The following is a 16,184-nucleotide window of genomic DNA, read 5'->3' as shown; positions in this document are numbered from 1 at the left end:
GAGATCATATGGTATTTGTCTTTCGCCACCTGACTGATGGTCTTGGTACCCTTGTTGAAAATCAGTTGGCTATAAATATATGACTTTTTTTTCAGGACTCTTGCAACATTGCTGAATCATTAGCCCTAGTAAATTATTTGTAGATTCTGTGGGATATATATATATATATATATGTATACACACACATATATATATGTACATATATATGTGTGTATATATACACACATACATATACATATATACATACATATATATGATTATGTCATCTGTGAGTAGAGGTTTTTATTTCTTTCCTTCTAATCAGGTATCTGTGATTTCTTTTTCTCAACTAACTTCCAGAACAGTGTTGACTAGCAGTGGTAAAAACCAGCATCCTTGTCTTGTTCCTGATTTTAGAGGAAAGCTTTCAGTCTTTTACCATTAAGACTGATTTTAGCAGTAGGTTTTCCATAAAAGCCCTTTTGAAGGTTGAAGAAGTACCCTTGTATTTCAATTTTTTGAGGTTCTTATTTTTCTTATGAAATGACTTTTGGTTTTGTTAAATACTTTTTCTATATCATTGAGATGATCATGTGGTATTTTAAATCATTCTGTTAATGGATTTTTTTTATTATGTTTCCTATAGCAATCACTCTTAGATTTCTGAGTAAATCCTATCTGGTCATGATGTATAAGTCTTTCAATAGGTTGTTGAATTTGGTTTGCTAGAAGTTTTTGAGAAATTTGCCTCTATATTCATAAGGGATTTGAGCCTCTAGAATTTTTTTTTCTTATGATGTCTTTGCCTGGCTTTGGTATCAGAATAATGCTAGCCTCAGAGAATGAGTTAGGAAGTGTTCCCTTTTCTTCAGTTTTCTGGAAGAATGTTAGGATTGCTATCAATTCTTTAAATATTATGTGTATTTCACCAATAAATCCATGTGCTCATAGATAGTTCTGTGTTGGGAGATTTTGGTTACTAATTGAATCTCTTTACTAATTATAGATCTGTTCCAGTTTTCTATTTCCTCTTGAAGCAGTCAATGTAGTTTGTACATTGCTAAGAATTTGTCCATTTCATTTAGGTTACCTATTTTTGTTTGGTATACTATTTGTTTATACTTGTAATTCTTTTATTTCTCTAAGGTCAGTAATAAGGACTCCATTTTTATTTCTGATTTTTTTTGTATCTTCCCTCTTTATTTTATATCTAGCTAAAGGTTCTTTAAGTACAGTTTGTTGATGTTTTCAAAGTGGCACTTTTGGTTTCTTTTATCCTCTTCATTGTTTTTCTCTTCTCTTTCATTAATTATTTTATCCCTTCTGGGAGCTTGTGTTTAATTTTCTGTTTCTAGTTCTTTTCAGATGTGAAGTGAAGATATTTATTGATTTGGTATCTTTCTTTTTTAATGTATGCATCATAGATATAAACTTCCTATGAGCACTGCTTTGGATACATCCTATAGGTTTGGACATGTTGTTTTTCATGTGCATTCATTTTAAAGTATTTTTAAACTTATTTTTGGAACTATTGATTGCTTAAGAATATTTTGTTTAATTTCCATGTGTTTTGGAATTTTGAGGTGTTTCCTTCTGAAAATTACCAGAAACTTTGGATTTTACCTCTAAGATTTCTAGCTTAATTCCTGTGTTCACTTTGGCAGCACATATACTAGCTTAATTCCATTTTGATTGGAGAAGATACTTTGTACAATTTCACTCCTTATTAATTTTTAAAAACATACTTTAGCCTAACATATGCTCTATTTTGGAGAATGCTCCATATGTTTGCATTTGAGAAGAATGTGTATTCTGTTGCTGTTGGGTGGACTGTTCCTTATATGTCTGTTCTAGTGACCAGTTTATAGTATCAAGTTCTCCATTACTTTATTGTTTTTTGGTCTGGATTTCTGCCTTTATCGAGGGTAGGATATTGAAGTCTTTTAACTGTTAATGCAGAATTGTCCATTTCTCCCTTCAGTTTTGTCAATATGTGATTCATGTATTTTTGGTATTTGCATACATGTTTATAATTGTGTTTGATAAATTCACATTTTTATCATTTAAATTACCTTTCTTTTGTAACAGTTTTTGACTTTAAGACTCTTTTGTATAATACTGATATAACCACCCAGCTCTCTTTTGGTTACTCTTTGCATAGAATATCTTTTTATCCCTTCATGTTCAACCTATTTGTGTCTTTGAATGTGATGTGAGTCTCTCTATAGACAGTATATTTATCATGATTTTTCACTTATTCTGATACCCTGTTTTTAAATTGGTGACTTTAATCCACTGACATTTAAAGTAGAGAAGGATTTCTGTCAATTTGCTATATGTTTACTGTATGTTTTATACCTTTCCCCTCAACTTTAATTCTGCCTTCTTTTGTGTTTGATTTTATTTTAGTTTTTCCTAGTTTTTGGTTTTTTTTTTTTGTATACACTTTAGTTACTTTCTTAGTTGATACCATAGAGAATTTTCGGACCATAAGATGCACCTAGGTTTTAGAGGAAGAAAAATTTTGAAACAAAAAAATGTGGTAAAATATTGAATAACATAAATAACATCATATTTCACCAACATAAATGTGAACAGAAGTCAACAGCAGCATTAACCACCATTGTACCTCCCAAATGCAGGGGGTGAGTCTTATGGTCTAAAAAATATGGTAACATTTTAAATTTAAGACAATCTAGTTTAAATTGATATTAACTTAGCTTCAATAACCCACAAAAGCTCTGCTCCCCAAGAGGTAAATTTGTCCCCTTTTTGTTACTATTTTCTCTATATTCCATGCCTATTAACCTAGATTTATTATCATTTTTATGCATTTGTCTTTAAACTTAGAGGAAATAGAAGAGTAGAAAACAAAAATAAAGTAATGCTGGATTTTATATTCATCAATGTAATTCTTTATTTCTTAATGTAGCTTCTAGTTACTGCCTGTATGTTACCGTATGATACAGTAACATACTTTATGAACCCTCCTGTTAGCCTGAAGGGTTCCCTTTAGCATTTCTTGTAGGGCAAATCTGGTGACAAATTAGATCAGCATTTGTTCATCTGTAAATGTTCATTTCTTTTTAATTTTAAGAAGGATAGTGTTGTCAGATACAGAATTATTGGTTGACATGTTTTTCCTTTTGACACTTTGAGAGTATCATGTCACTGTCTTTTAACCTCTGCTGTTTCTGATGATAAATCAACTATTCATTTATTAAGTCCTTTGTATGTGATGTTTATTCTCTCTTGCTGCTTTGTTTTTGCTTTTGGCAGTTTAATTATGTGTTGTGTGTAAGTCTTTTTGAATTCATCTTAGACTTTGTTCAGCTTCCTTGTTTAGGTTCATGGCTTACATCATGTTTGATAAGTTCTGGGCCATTATTTCTTCAAATATTATTTCTGTCCCTTTTTATCTTCTCAGATTCACAGCATACCTGTGTTGGTCTGCCTACTGGCCTCCCACCTTAGATAATGTTCAGTGTTCATCTTCCTGTTTCTTTTTTCTCCATTCTCAGTACTTTCACTTGTTCTATATTAGAGTTCAGTAGTTTTTTTTTCTTTTGGCTGCTCAAATCTGATGCTGACCTTCTCTAGTGGTTTTTCATATCAACTTGTAATTTTTACCTCCAACATATCTATTTTTTTATTTTTACAGTTATATTCTCTGCAGATTTTTTCTCATAGATTTTCTTAGTTCTTTGTATGTTTTAAAAAAAGATAATTTATTTAGTTATGTCTTTGAGTATATTTAAGAGAATTATTTAATATCTTTTCTAGTGTCAGTGAATTTTGTGTAAGAACTGTAAGGCACACAAAAACTTTATTGGGTGTTTTTTTTAGGGACTGAAATTCAGAAGCATAGACTTGGGTAGATGCTCCAACTGTATTCCAAGGTGAAAACAAAAAGACAGAATTTATAAAGATAGAAAAAGGGGGGCTTTGAAAGGGATTATGCAAGTTGCTTTGAAAGAACTGTGACCAGTGCTGGCACACTGACTTACATTGTTATAAATGATTAATTACTTATGTCTCTTGCTTGGTGAAAAAATTAGTTGTTAATAGAGAGTTCAGTGATGCAGAGTCGGTTCCAGGAACTGTATCTGGATGTAGCTTTGTTGTTTAACTCAGTTCAAATGTCCAGTTTCACATGAAAGTACATATTAGCTCAGCTTCCAGGAGGCCTTTTGGTTTCATTTCAGATTGTTCTCTGGACGATATCAACTCAATTTTGCTGTTTTTCTTCCATATTCCTAAATACCATATCTGGGCTTTCACTTTATGTGTATTCTTTGTAATTTTTTGTTAAAACCTGGCATTTTGAATTGTACAGTGTAACTCTATAGAAATTAGATTCTCTCCCCACACTTGAGCTTGTTGCTATTGTCGAGGACTATAGTGGGTAGAATCGTTTCCTCCCAAAAGATATGTCAAGTTTTAACCCCTAGTACCCGTGAATGTGACCTGATTTTGAGATGGTCTGCTTCCAAATATAAAAAGGTTAATATGACTTACATCCTTATATGTAGAGGTAAATTTGAACATAGACACTCTGGAAGAAATAGGGAGACTGAAGAAGGCAATTTAAAGACAGACACAGAAGATAATGCCATGAAATGACAGGTAGAGGTTGGCATATTAAGCATTGTCAACAACCACCAGAATCTTGGAGAAAAGTTTGGAACATGATGTCTTGCAGAGCCTCCAGAAGGAAGCAGTTTTCTGACCCTTGTTTTCAGAATTTTGGCCTCCAAATCTGTGAGAGAGTATATTCTTGTTTAAAGATGCACGGTTTGTGATAATTTGTTATTATAGACCTAATAAACTAATAACAGTACATTTCCCAAACTATTTTTGAAAGGACTATTTTTTTGTCCTGTGAGGTCACTGATGTCTCTATTCCACTATTTCATTGGTTCGCTAGTGAACTGACAGATTTTTCCTTAATTTCCCGGAGCCAAATCAAAGCAAACAGAAATACCATCTGTCTTTGCTCTTGGCTGTGAGCTGTGGCACTTCTTTAGCGCCATGTCAGACTGCCTACATCTCTGCTTTAGCCTTCACATCCTAATTGAATGGAGCTCCCAAACTTGCATTACAAACAACAGAAATTTATTTTTCACAGTCCTGAAGACTAGAACCAAGATCAGGTACCAACATTGTTGAGTTCTAATGAGCGTCCTTTTCCAGATTTCAGACCACTGACTTCTTGCTGTGTCCCTACCTGGTGGAAGGGGCAGGGATCTCTCTAGTCTCTTTTAGAAGACCACCAATCCCAGTCATGAGAAACTTTGCCCTCCTGACCTCATTACCTCCTAAATGCCCCAATATGATTACATTGAGATTATGATTTCAACAAGTGAAGTGGAGGAACACAAACATTCAGACCATCGTAGCTTGTATTAGTCTCCTGGCTTCAGCAGGCCCGGCCCAGAGTGTTGTCCATTGTCCCCATAGTCACTGCCACAGTGAGGACTAGGTTGATAGTCATTTAAACAAATATGGCAGAGTGCTTCCTTTCTGAAATTCATCTGTCTTTTCCTTCATTTAGCGCTTTCCTGGTTGCTCTAAGTTTTTTATTAAATTCCAGACTTGCAAAACCGTTAATTCCGGCAGTGTTTACTAGCCAGAAATTTTACTAGCCAAAAACCGTTAATTCTAGTAGTTTTTACTAATAATGGCTATTTCATTGGAGAGAGTGATTCTTTGAGCACCTAACTCTGGCATTTTAAATGACAATATGCCATTAACATTTTTTAGGACTCTTGTTTTAGAGCAGTTTTAGGCTTACAACAAATTTGGGCGGGAGGCACAGACATTTCCCAGGAGGCTCCTGCCCATGTACATGCATAGTCTCCCCTCTTTTCAGTGTCTCTCACCAGATTGAGACTTTTTCTTTTTTAAACCAAGGATGAACCTCATTCACATGTCATGATCACCTGACGTCCCTAGTTTACAGTGCAGTTCATTCCTGGTATTATACATTTTATGGGTTTGGATTCTTATGGTGCCATAAAGAGTATTTTTACTGCTCTAAACATCTTACGTTCTGCCTAGTCATCCCCTCACCACTGACCAATGATCTTTTTAACTGTGCCCATGGTTTTGCCATTTCCAGAATCTTATGTAGTTGAAATCAGACATTATGTACTTCTCAGATTGGCTTTTTAACTTTGTAACATGCATTTAAGTGTTCTCTATGTACTTTTATGTCTTGATAGTTCATTTTGTTTTAGTGTTTACTAGCATCCTATTGTCTGGATGTACTAGTTCCATTTACCCACTGAAGGACATCTTAGTTGCTGCCAAGTTTTGGCAATTATAAAGAAAGCTGCATTTTCAGCATCTGTTGATATCATTTGGTTTTTATCTTTCATGTTGTTTGTGTGAGTTACTACATTTATTGATTTGTATATATTATACTGTTTATGTGAGGGACCTGGTTCTTCTTGCTGACACATGTAAAGAATTACAGATCAGCAAATCTATTAGCATGCAATCAGTTTATTAGTGGTCTGTTTCTATGGAAGAGAACAGGACTAGCTTGAGTTGGGGATGAAAGATAAAATTTCAGTGCAAAGCAGGGAGGCAAGGAAGAGCAGCTGAAGACCAGGGTGGCAAGCCCCCAGGTGACCTGAGGCTGGGTAACCAGAAGCCTGGTGGCCAGAGAGCTGAGAGCACCCTGAGTCCCCTGATCCCCCAAGAAAGAAAGTGAATCATTTGTTCTGAGGACTTACATAGTTGGTCAGATAAGAGGAAAAAGTTAGATATTGATTGGCGGGTAAAGGTGGTGCCAGCTCTCCTCGGGGGACGTGACTACCCAAACATAGGTATGTGTGGGGGTCTGTTATCCCGAATCCTTATCTAGACTCTCTTTGTTTGTCTTGTGGTAAAACAAATACGTGACAGTTAATTAAAATTGGGGCACTTTCCAAAGTCATTTATGGGCTCCTTCTGTAAGCATTTGGGACTCCCTCATAAAACCAGGTGACCAGAGGTAGACACTTAACCAAAGTTGTGTTATGGGCTTCTTTAGGCAACGTGGACCCTCTCCCGCATTCCAGGCCCTGGGATGAAAGCACAGTTTCAAGGCTTTCTTTCCCAGATAGCGGGAATGCTTCATAGAATTTCAAGGACTTCCCTTGTTTCTTGGTAACATAGTTTTTTTTTTTGTGGTGTTGGAACAACCTGGCAATATTATCAGACCAGGCTCAGGACTACTGAGTTGGTGTGTGACACATGTTTCCTCCCTCCTTCCTGCCTTGGTTAACTATTTATTCTACCTAAGAGGTAAAAGGTGTTTCCTGGCGATCAGGATACTAGACACTGGCCAGTAACAGCAGTGCAGTGTCAGAGTTCTTCCTATGCTGTCTCCTGCCTCAGTACCATTCTTGCATCCTTGGAATGAATCCCACTTGATCGTGTTGTATGAACTTTTTAATGTACTGCTGGATCCGGTTTGCCAATATTTTGTTGAGGATTTTAGCACTATGTTCATCAGCAATACTAGCCTGTAGTTTTTTTATTGTGTCTTTATTTGGTTTTTGAATTAAGATAATACTGGCCTCATACCAAAAGTTTGGGTGTTTTCCCCCTACTTGGATTTTTTGAAATAGAGAATTGAGGATAGCTGTTCTCTAAATGTTTGGTAAAATTCTCTTATGAATCTGTCTGGCTCAGGGCTTTTGTGTGCTGGGAGTTTTTTAATTTCTGGTTCAATTTCACTAGCTGGTATCAGTCTATTCGGGCTTTCTGCTGCTTCTTTACTAAGTTTTGGAGGATTATATGTTTCTAGAAATTTGTCCATTTTGCCCAGGTTGTCCAATGTTTTGTAATATAGTTGTTCTTAGTAATTTCTTACAATCCTTTGTATTTCTGTGGTATAGGTTGTAATTTCTCTTTTATCATTTCTGATTTTATTTATTTGGATCATCTCTTTTTTTCTTAGTTAAAGAAGAGCCTGGTTAAAGGCTTGTTGACTTTGTTTATCTTTTCAAGAACGAGCTGTTGGATTTATCGATCCTTTGGCATATTCTTTTAGTCTCTATGTCATTTAGTTCTGCTCTTATCTTGATATTTCCTTCCTTCTACTTGCTCTGGGCTTTGTTGTTGTTTCTCTAGTTTTGTAGATGTTGGGTTAGGTTGTTTATTTGAAATATTTCTAGGTAGGCCTGTATTGCTACGAACTTCCTTCTCAGGACCCACCTTTACTGTGTCCTGTATTGCTACGAACTTCCTTCTTAGGACCCACCTTTACTGTGTCCTGTATTGCTACGAACTTCCTTCTCAGGACCCACCTTTACTGTGTCCCATAGGTTTTGATAAAGCACAGCACCCATTTATGATAAAAATGCTCAGCAAAGTGGGAATAGAGGGAGCATACCTCAACATAATAAAGGCCATATATGAGAAACCTTCAGCCAGCATCATATTCAACAGGCAAAAACTAAAAGCTTTTCCCCTAAGATCAGGCACAAGACAAGGGTTTCCACTTTTACTCTTCTATTCAACATAATATTGGAAGTTCTAGCCACAGTGATCAGACAAGAAAAAGAAGTAAGAGACATCCAAGTTGGGATAAAGCCATCCCAATGGGTAAAGGGGTAAATAAAGCCATCATTGTTTGCAGATAAAATGATAGTACACATAGAAAACCCCATAGACTCCACCAAAAAAACTGCTTGACCTAAGAAAGGAATTCAGCAAAGTGACAGGATACAAAGTCAACATTCAGGAATCGAAGACAGTTTTGTACACCAACAACAAAGCACCTAAAATATCAGAAACAAATATTAGGGGAAAATTCCCACTAGATATAGCAATAGGAAAAATAAAATGTTTAGGAATAAACCTAACTAAGGAGGTAAAAGACCTGTACTCAGAAAACTACACAACACTGAAGAAGGAAATTAAGGAAGGCACAAACAAATGGAAACATATACCATGTTCATGGATCAGAAGAATTAACATCAAAATGTCCATACTACCCAAAGCAATTTACAGATTCAATGCAATATCTATTAAAGTACCAATGGAATATTTCACAGATATAGAACAAATACTTCAAAAATTTGTATGGAACCATAAACGATCCTGTATAGCTGCTGCAATTTTGAGAAAGAAGAGCAAAGTAGGAGGGATCACAATACCTGATACCAAACTATATTACAAGGCCACTGTAGTCAAAATAGTCTGACACTGGCATAAAAGCAGACACGTAGACCTATGGAACAGAATAGGGAGCCCAGAAATAAACCCAGGTTAATATGATGAATTAATATTTGACAAAGGGGAAAGGAGCATAAAATGGAGTAAAAATAGCCTTTTCGATAAATGGTGTTGGGAGATCTGGACAAGTACATGCAAAAAAATTAATGGAACTAGACTAACTTACACCAAAATAGAATCAAGAAGGATAAAAGACTTAAATGTCTTTTTATCATGATAAAAGTCATGGTATCATAAAAGTCCTAGAGGAAAACATAGGAACATGTTAGATATCCCCACACACAGCAATATTTTCACTGATATGTCTCCTAGAGCACAGGTGGCAAACACAAGGCCCGTGGGCCAAATCCAACCCTCCACCTTGTTTTATCTGCCCTGGCACCTTGTTTCTACCTGGCAGCAGCACCCAGCTCTGACCTAACAGTTACAGAGTAGTTACATTTATACAGTCCTAAAACTACCTTCGGCCCTTTGAAGGCAGCCTCAACTGTGAGGCTGATGTGGCCCCTGGTAAAAATAAGTTTGACATCTCTGCTGTAGAGCAAGGGACATAAAGGAAAGAATAAACAAATGGGACTTCATCAAGTTAAAAAGTTTCTGCATGGCTAAAGCAAACATTAACAAAATGGAAAGAGAACCAACCATGTGGGAAAAAATATTTGCCAATGTTACATCAGACAAAGGTTTGATCTCCAAAATATATATGTAAAGAACTCACATGACTCCACACCAAAAAGACAAATGACCCAGTTATAAAATGGGCAAAGGACCGAATGGACACTTCTACAAGGAGGACATACAGAGTGCTCATAAACACATGAACAAATGCTCAACATCTCTAACCATCGGAGAGATGCAAATTAAAACCACAATGAGATAGTACTTCGCACTGGTTAGAATGGCCATCATAAATAAATCAACAAATAAGAAATGCTGGTGAGGTTGTGGAGGAAAGGGAGCCCTATTATGTTTGTTGATGGGAATGCAGACTGATTCAGCCACTGTGGAAAACAGTATGGGATTTCCTCAGAAAACTAAAAATGGAACTGCCTTTCAATCCAGTGATCCCATTGCTGGGATTATGTCCTAAGAATCCTGAAACACCAATTGAAAAGAACCTGTGCATCTCTATGTTCATAGCAGCACTATTTATAATAGCTAAGTGCTAGAAATAGCCTAAGTGCCCATTAGTAAATGAGCGGATTGAAAAACTGTGGTACATTTACACAATGGAATTCTATGCAGCAGAAAGGAAGAAGGAACTCCTACCCTTCGAGTCAGCATGGATGGAACTGGAGAGCATTATGCTAACTGAAATAAGCCAGGCAGTGAAAGACAAATGCCATGTGATCTCACCTATAAGTGGAACCTAATAAAAAAAGTAAACAAATGAGCAAAATAGAACCAGAGACTTGGAAATAAAGAACAAAGTGAGAGTGACCAGAGGTGAGGGAGTAGGGGGTTAACAGGGAAGGAGGGTGAAGGGGCAAGCAAAGGAACATGAATAGAGGACTCATGAGCATGGACAGTGGGGAGGGGATTGGTATTGAGTGAAGGGGTAGCGGAGAGCATTGGGGAAAAGGTGTGACAGCTGTAACTGTACAACAATAAAAAAAAGTTGCTGTAAATATCCATGTGCAGCTTTTTCTATAGATAAGTTTTCAGCCTCTTTGGGTAAACACTAAGGAGCATGATTACTTGATTGTATGGTACAACTGTAGTTTTGTAAGAAACTGCTAAACTGTCTTCCAGAGTAACTATACTATTTTGCATACTACCAGCAATGTACTAAGAGTTTCTATTGTTTCACATCCTTGCTATTTGGTGTCGGTAAGTATTCCAGATGTTGGCCATTCTAGTAGATGTGCAATGGTATCTTATTGTTTAATTTGTATTTCCCAGATAATATATGATCTAAAGCATCTTTTTCTTTCTCTCAGTCATTTTGGCTCTGATAATACCCCATTAGGGTAGGAACTAGTTTCTCTAAAAGCCAGGTCTTGTTAAGAAGAACAGAGTCCTCTGTCATATTTTTAAATGATTTGTCTCCCTCTCCTTGCTTGAAAGTTGAGGGATTTTTTCTGCAATATTTACTGTGGGAACCTGGTCGGGTTTCTGGAGCTATCTCAAAATACTGTGGAGGCTTTGCTGTGACTGGGTCTGCCTAGAGTTTTTAACACTCTTGAGTTCTCCACACTGTCTCCAGCAATTCATCAACTACAATTCAGGTTTTCGGCCTTGGTACCGATATCCACAGTAGGTTCCTATCCTGAGCCTCTCCTCTGGTAAACTGTGCCTCCCTATATTCACTGTCTGTCTCTGTAATCTTTGGGGCAGTGCTTTGGTGCTGTGTCCTGCTGCTGCACTTTTACGTATCCAAGAAGAGCTGTTCATTTTTCAGTTCAGCTTTTACTTGTTAGTACTGAATGGTGACTTCCAAGTTCCTTTCATGGGAAACCAGAGACTCCCTAACCCTTCATGGCTTTTTTATGTAGAAATCAACTGTGAATAGGGTTCTGAGTGAATTAATCTTTTTCAAGTCAGACCTAATAGTTGTATATTTTGTTTGATGTGAGCAGACTGAAATAGCAGGAAATGCAATTTTTAAAATTATTTTCAATTTGAAAAATACTTTATAGTTATATCAATTGCTAGTATTTATCTTATCTTTTTCATGCAGATTTGAAACCAAAATAGATTCCTTTCACGTTACTGGCCTACCAGACAATTCAGCAAAACCCCGCCTTTTGTCTTCATTGGATAATGCTACATCACTTTTCCGGATTACATTTGAGACAAATCCATTAGATGAAACTATTGCTCAAAGGTGTATTATAGAAGCTGAACCTTTAGAAGTGATATATGATGCAGTAAGCATTCTTTCAATTTCTAAGTTTTCATACATTTTAGTTTGGTTTGATTTTTGTGCCTAATTTTAATAATGCTTACTTTACCAGAAAACAGTGAATAGTATAGTGGAATTCTTCAGACCTCCAAAACAGGTCAATCTAGCACAGCTCACTTCAGCAACTTTGACAAAACTTGAAGAATTTCGTGATAAGACAGCAACAGGTAAAAATGCTGGTATTAATTTTGGTGAATTAAGTGCAGAATTGTATACTAACCACTCACACATTTAAAGCTGATTTTAATAATGTCTTCTTTTTTTTACTTTATTATTACTACTTTTTATTATTGTTGTTCGGTTATGGTTGTCCCACCTTTTTTCCATTACTGTCCTCTGCCCTACCTCTCCCCAGTCAGTCACTAACCTATTGTCCGCGCCCATGAGTAATGTCTTCTTTAAATTTCTATCTAGACTAGATACAATTTAATTGAAAATAATTTGGTACATAATCATTTCTTACATTCAGGTCAAAGCTATTAACCACCTTCAAGTTAATCACAAAATTTTGTTAGGATTCTTGAAATTCTGTTTATTACAGAAACTGGCCTTTGAATTCTTTTATAAAATCATAGGGCTTCTTGAAATGGTCTTTTTTAGTTTAATCTCTGCCCTTCACCATTTAGCTCTTTTGTGACCTTACTTATGTAACCTCTGAACAGAAAGTTCTTTTAACTGCACATGCTTCTGACACAGTATGAGGTTATACACATTAAATAAACTACATCACTTAAGTTTTTCAGTCTAGCTATTCATAATTTTACATATTAGGTTGTTACTGTCATTTTTAGTTTCTCACAATTCAAGTCAAAACACGTTAGTTCTTTAGTGGGCTTTTTGGTTGTTGTCCTTTGTGAGCTAAGGTACCTTTCTGTTTGAATGTCAGATGCCCTAAACCTTAAAAATTAACATTGTTTATTGATTCATAGTGATTCAGTGGCTGTTTGCAGAATTTCATCTTTGAGGAGTAGTTCCCATCTCATGGGGTCATTATAATTTGATAATTGATAATAATTTTAGATTTGGGACTATAAAATAGATTAATTTGGTATATAAATCACATGACAATAAATGGATTAAATTTATTAGAATAAAACCTTAAGTGAATGGAATACCTAAGGAATAGAGAACACTGATTTATTGTCTCTTCTGGTTTACATATGCTTTTATTGAAGATGATTGAATAATTCAGTCTTCTTCTTGTCTCAGTGATATCACAGGGATCAAGAATCATTGTTCAGTAAGGTATATGTGCCTGTGTTAAGTTCATGATTTGGAAAGAATTACATAGATCCTTATATAGCAGTTATGAATAAATGTTTCATAAAACTTAAGTTTTTTAGATATATTATCTCTTGAGTTTTATCCAAATTGATTTTGGGGTTAAGAACATTTATTTGAGGAATCATTCTAATTTTGCACTCAGTTATTTTTAATTAGGAGTGTACACATTGATAACATTTTTACTTTATATTGAAAATATTTTGCTGTAGGTCATTTTATAATAAATTCTAATTTTACATTCATTTAATAATTTTCTTTCTTGAGTAATTTGTGAAAAATATTGTGATGATTTGTATTTTTTACAGGTCTGCTGTATATTATTGAAACACAGAAAGTTCTTGATCTCAGAATTAATTTGAAAGCTTCATATGTTATTATCCCACAAGGTGGAATTTTTAGCCCAACGTCAAATCTGCTTCTTTTGGACCTTGGTCATTTAAAGGTATATAGTAATAATATTTATTCTGAAATATGGAACGTAGGGTATTTCTTTGTTTAAAATGTATTTTGTATTTTAGACTGATTTGGCATATTGCTTTTTAGATTTATGGTACTTGGTAGGATTTGAGAAATCTTGTCTGGTGAATAAAGTGAGGGTTCATTTAATTAGGTAGTTTTTCTGCATTTCTAAAAGCAAAATGAGCAGTTGAACTCTGCAAGTCAGGGGTGAACCTAAGAATTACTTTTATGTGCATCATTTGAGAGTAGTGCTTAAGGAGTTTATTTTCTTTTCAGTTGAAGTTTATTAGTTGACTAATTAACATATATAGATTGTTGGGAGTTCTGGGAGTAATCAAATATATCTCTATTCTTCTGAAATTTTTTGTGTACATAACTTTAGATATTGACATTTTAATATTTCTGTTAAATAATCCTACATTGAGAGATGGTCATATTGCATTTACCTAAGTCATTTAACTTTCTATCCAACTATGTATATTTTTCTTTCTTAGTTTTAAGTAGAGGATAATTTTTTTGTTTCCAGATCTGCACTGTTCATATGATAACTGCTGACTACATGTGGTTGATTAAGTTGATTAACATAGCTCAGTCAGTTAGAGCATTATCTAGATACAAGGTTGTGGCTTTGATCCCATCAGGTCACACAGAGGAAGCAGCCAATGAATGCAAAAATAGGTGGAAGTACAAATCAGTATTTCTCTGGGTATATCTCAAAATCAATAAAAATTTTAAAATAAAATAAGATAAAAATTCAGCTCCTTAAGCACATTAGCCACATTCAAGTGTTTAATAGTCACAAGTGGCTAGTGGTTACTATATTAGAGCGCAGATGGAGAATAATTTTATCATTGTAGAAAGTTCTGTTGGATAGCACTGCTCTATCTCACTAAATGTAGAGGAATAGCTGTAACTGTTTAAAGATCCAAGAGGGATGGGTAATACTAGAATGCCCTTTCTTGCTGCCTAACATATGTATGCCTTTCCTTGATATCGACATTCTCCTTTTTCTATGTTTCACTCTTCAGTTGCTAATTATGTAGGCAACTGGTGGAGTCAGAGTTACAGTATTTATACAGCTAATTATTCATATGTAGATTTGGTTATACAGTTGGATCAAGGAAGCCTGGTATAATGGGAAGAGCATGAGGTCAAGAGTAAGGGTATCAATGTAGTTTTGTGAGCTTAGGCAATTTGCTTAAACTTTTACTTAAAATTCATTACCTTTTAAAAAGAGGTAATCGATTTTGACTGTATACACAAGAACTATTTGAAACAGAGGGGAAATGTTAAAATATATACATATACATACATACATATACATATATATATATATATATATATATACATATATATATATATGATTTAAGTAAGATCATTATATACTGTTGTGGAGTGATTTCCAGGATGTTTATGTGAAAAATGGAGTATGCATAGTATATCAATAAAGAGGAGATACAAATATAACTTGTTTGGGGTAACATAAATGACAGAATTGGGACTAAAATTCAGTCCTCCTAATATTTAATCCTGGACTTTTATCTATTTTATTTTTATTGTATTTTTTTCTTTACCACTTAGTCTCCTTATACCCTCCTCATCCCCACAGTCACCACACTGTTGTCTGTGTCATGAGTCCTTTTCCTTTTTGCTCAGTTCCTCCTCCACCCCCTAACCTCCCACCACTTAGCTGTCATCCCACACTCTGAGTCTGTCTCTATTTTGCTGTTAGTACAGTTTGTTCATTAGATTCCATATATGAATGAAATCATATGGTATAACCCTGGGCTCTTAGTTCTTATAAAATTACTTATGTACCTGTCATCATGCCAAAGAAATGTTTTATAAGCTTTATTTGTCTCTTGTTTTTATTAAAAAGGCTTCTTACCAGATTTTAAAATAATTCAGATATATTCATTATTCTCTAGGCCTGGCTTGGTTTCCTTCTTTTAATGTAAATAATTAGGAAATATAACTTAATATCTAATCTTATTATACATGTTATGGATAAAAACATTTCTAATAGCCTTATGTCAGCTTGAGTTTATTCTTTCCTATTAACTCTTTTATCATATTCTGAAAGATAAAAATCTTATCTTTCACTTTGAAGTGTTTTTGCTAGGTCTAAACTCTTGAAATTAATTTCAAGGTAACAAGTAAAAGTCGTTCAGAATTACCAGATATGAAACAAGGTGGGGCCAAACTTGAAGAGCTAATGGACAGAGCTTACGATTCCTTCGATATTCAGCTTACAAGCATACAGCTGCTTTACAGCAGAGTTGGTAAGTGTACAGTCCATTATATATTGTTCAGTTTACTGAAGTGA

At 35.0% G+C, this 16,184-nt stretch overlaps 1 protein-coding gene across 3 annotated transcripts in view; it reads left to right on the top strand.

Moving 5' to 3' along the window:
* VPS13A (vacuolar protein sorting 13 homolog A) overlaps positions 1-16,184 on the top strand; it is a 197,546-nt gene that overhangs the window by 50,623 nt on the left and 130,739 nt on the right. For all 3 annotated transcript variants that reach the window (XM_037149102.2, XM_037149103.2, XM_037149104.2), the window contains exons 18-21: positions 11,891-12,080; positions 12,168-12,282; positions 13,705-13,841; positions 16,008-16,140. In XM_037149102.2, the coding sequence (XP_037004997.2) occupies positions 11,891-12,080; positions 12,168-12,282; positions 13,705-13,841; positions 16,008-16,140 (575 nt within the window). The remainder of the gene's footprint in view (positions 1-11,890; positions 12,081-12,167; positions 12,283-13,704; positions 13,842-16,007; positions 16,141-16,184) is intronic.

The sequence above is a fragment of the Artibeus jamaicensis genome, unplaced genomic scaffold (genome assembly GCF_021234435.1).
Source record: "Artibeus jamaicensis isolate MK-2021 breed Jamaican fruit bat unplaced genomic scaffold, CSHL_Jam_final scaffold_1964, whole genome shotgun sequence".
NCBI lineage: Eukaryota > Metazoa > Chordata > Mammalia > Chiroptera > Phyllostomidae > Artibeus > Artibeus jamaicensis.
This window is presented reverse-complemented; position numbering and strand designations above follow the sequence as displayed.